Genomic DNA, 3,255 nt, shown 5'->3' with positions numbered 1-3,255 from the left:
AGAGTCGATAATTTTCTTATAGGATAAAAAGCTGGTTCAATAACTCTGGTTCACTCTGTATATATACATATCGCTGCAGCTGCTATAAGTATTACAATGGTGAGTTATTGTCGACAATCTTTAAGTACAGTTGTAGTAAAGTAGAATTTTAAAAGTATCACGATACATATATTCTGTTATGATATATTCTTTACAATTATAAATGATTCGATGTTCTATATGTCACTGATTTTAATATGTATTCCTTAATCTATATACATCGATTTTAATATATATTCTTTGATCTATAAATATCATCAATTTTAATATGCAATCATTTACGTTAATTACAGAATATTCATGAGAATAAAAATATGCAATTATAAATCATTCTGTACACTTGATCATATTTGTGTAATAGTGTAATTTATTCTTTTATAATAATAATATAGCGTATAAAATTTTATAGAATGAATTTATTTTGCGATAATATCAAGATTTTATCTTTTTCAAATTTTTATTATTCATTTTTATTATCATTTTTATTATTAATTTTTCATTTCTTAGATATATTTAATTATTATTTAATTATTATTTAATTATTTAGTATCTTTTTTAAATATTTAGTCTCTTATTAAATTAATATATCTGTTTCTGAAAATCAATCATATCTCAGAGAAATATTTCAATTGTATAATAAATATATGTACATTTATTTTATAAGTTATAAATTAATAAAATTTATTTTATCATTATTTTAAAAAATAATAATAATGCATAAAGAATTCCCAAGAATCATAGAATTTCCAATCATGTTTTTGATTACTTTCTGTTTAAATACTTTAAGGGCTAAATTATTTAAATATAAAAAATATATAAAATAAATTATTTAAATAATTTCTTTTTCATTATATTTTTTTTTCTTAATTCTTTTTAGACGAACAAATGTTGATACCAAGTAGATGCATATTCTTCCATGAGACCACGTGTTCACCGCCGAATCTTACGCCTCAACAAGCATGTGCCGTAGAATCGTCAGCTAGAAACAATCGCAATTTGAATGTTTTCTTGCTTTTCTTCGCGACGGAGCAATTTTCTGAGAAATCTAAGAGATACATCAAAATTTTAGAAACCTATGATAACGTATATATAAGGAGAATACGTTTGTCTACATACATTAGTGATACACCAATAGAAGACTGGTTCTGGGCAAATATTCGTAGATTATGGAAGAACCACGATTGGCTACATAAAAACTTTCACGATTATGTCCGGATGTTGACGCTGTGGAAGTTTGGTGGTGTATCATTGAATTTGAACAGCGTGGTGCTGACGTGAGTTGAACGATTTCTTATCTTCAAGACTTCAAAGTAAATTCAGCAAAGGCAGACGAAATGATTGATAATTTTCTAATAAATTTTTCTAATAAATTTAGTAAAATCTTAAATTTATATTTAACGGTCTATATAGAAATCAACTATAAATATGAGTTTTAAACTTTGTGAGATTCAAAATGTCACGATTCCAATATTTTGTGTACACGAATAGATAAGTGTCAGTATCAGCATCTATCAAATTCGCTGCAACAATTAAATAGTATATAAACGTATTTAGATTTAAGTAAATAAATTAAAATTTATATTTAGATCACTGGACAAGCTAACTACTTTTGTGGGCATACAAGACAATCGAAACATGGATGTCGGTGTATTTGGCGTTGACACGAGTACAAATTTTGGAAGTAATTTTATCGACACTTGTATGGAAATTATTAAAAGTACAAATGCAAACAACTATTTACGATACAATATCACAAGAGTTATAACCGAAGCCATATGGAGACTCTGTTATCAACGAAACGTGAGTATGATAACGAATTTGATTCATTTATTATTAGCAAATAAGTCACTTTCATCAGCGTGTTTCATCACTTCATGACGTATAATATTTCTGTCTCTTTCTTGTATGGTTTCTCACTCTCATCCTCAGTTTCACATTTCTTTTTCTCTTTGTCTCTACAATTTAAATTAAAAAATGTTATATAAAATAAACCTAAATATGAATTCTATAATTTAAACTATAAAACTTTTTTATTGTATATATTAGCTGCGTACAGAAGAAAAGCTGCTTTATAACAGTTGCAAGGCTATCTTTTCTGCTGAACGCAGCCATTTGTTATCATTTGCATGGTCATTGGATTAATAAATCTCGTCATGTTAGTACACATCATATATCAATTGATATGTGCGTAGATAATGAAACCTCTACAAAATTTTTATATTTTCATATTGTTCAGAATATTTATATTTTAAATTTATGAAAATTTATGAAAAATTCTTAAACATTTCAAATTTTATAAATTTTTTATGATAAAATGAAAGATTTTTAAATATTTCAAAATTCATATATAAAGAATTCTAGAAAAATATTGTAATTTTAAAATAAAAATATCTCGAGAATTTTTCTAAAAAATTATATAATTATATAGAATTCTAAAAAATTATATGAAGGATTTAGATTACAATAGATTGAATATATATGCGAAAAGAATCGTAACAGAAATCATTTTACGTTAAATGCATATTACCTTATTAGACAAATCTTTCCACATATATGATTCGCAGGATAAGGAATGTCGACTGTTTACGATCTACTCACCGGAAAAATTTTATCCCTCATTTCCTGATTCGTGGGAAGTTCACACAAACAAAACAAGAGTGAAAGAAATGCTGAAAATAGAGAAAAATGCTATGACGATTCATTTGTTGAACAATTACAATCGAAGTACAAAAGCAAATAATGTGATGGCTTTCAAAATGGCGGCTGAACAAAATTGTCCGAAGATATACGAATTTATCGGAAAAAGTTTTTTGAACTTATGATTTTACTTAGTACTATATTAATTGTAATTAATTGTAATTAATTGTGTACTATATTAATACTATTACGTAGCACGTGTTGCAAATTGATACGCAAATATATCTTAGTAAAGTTAATAATAATTATTATTTATGATGTAATTTGTATTGATGATATTAAAGAAGGATATAAAAAAAAGTTTACTGTTCTATATTTAATAATGTCCAGCCTTTCATTTATAATAATTCGTTGTTTTTACGTCCTAACATTTATGGATAAATATTTTCCATTTTCGTAAGAAAAATGAAAATATACACAGAGTGTCCTAAAAATCACTGCCAAAAATTTTGTATGCTCATACAGCGAAATAAACTGAGTCGAAAAATCCTTTACCAATTCCTTTACCAATCCTTTACC

The 3,255-nt window shown here is 25.7% G+C and overlaps 1 protein-coding gene across 1 annotated transcript in view; it reads left to right on the top strand.

Moving 5' to 3' along the window:
- LOC105624197 overlaps nt 1-2,861 on the top strand; it is an 11,716-nt gene extending 8,855 nt beyond the window's left edge. The window contains exons 2-4 of the mRNA XM_012205557.1: nt 917-1,313; nt 1,626-1,839; nt 2,604-2,861. Coding sequence (XP_012060947.1) covers nt 917-1,313; nt 1,626-1,839; nt 2,604-2,861 — 869 coding nt within the window. The remainder of the gene's footprint in view (nt 1-916; nt 1,314-1,625; nt 1,840-2,603) is intronic.
- Nucleotides 2,862-3,255: the final 394 nt, after the last annotated feature.

The sequence above is a fragment of the Atta cephalotes genome (genome assembly GCF_000143395.1).
Source record: "Atta cephalotes unplaced genomic scaffold scaffold00074, whole genome shotgun sequence".
Classification (NCBI taxonomy): domain Eukaryota; kingdom Metazoa; phylum Arthropoda; class Insecta; order Hymenoptera; family Formicidae; genus Atta; species Atta cephalotes.
Note: the sequence above shows the minus strand (reverse complement) of the source record. Positions and strands in the feature narration are given on the sequence as shown.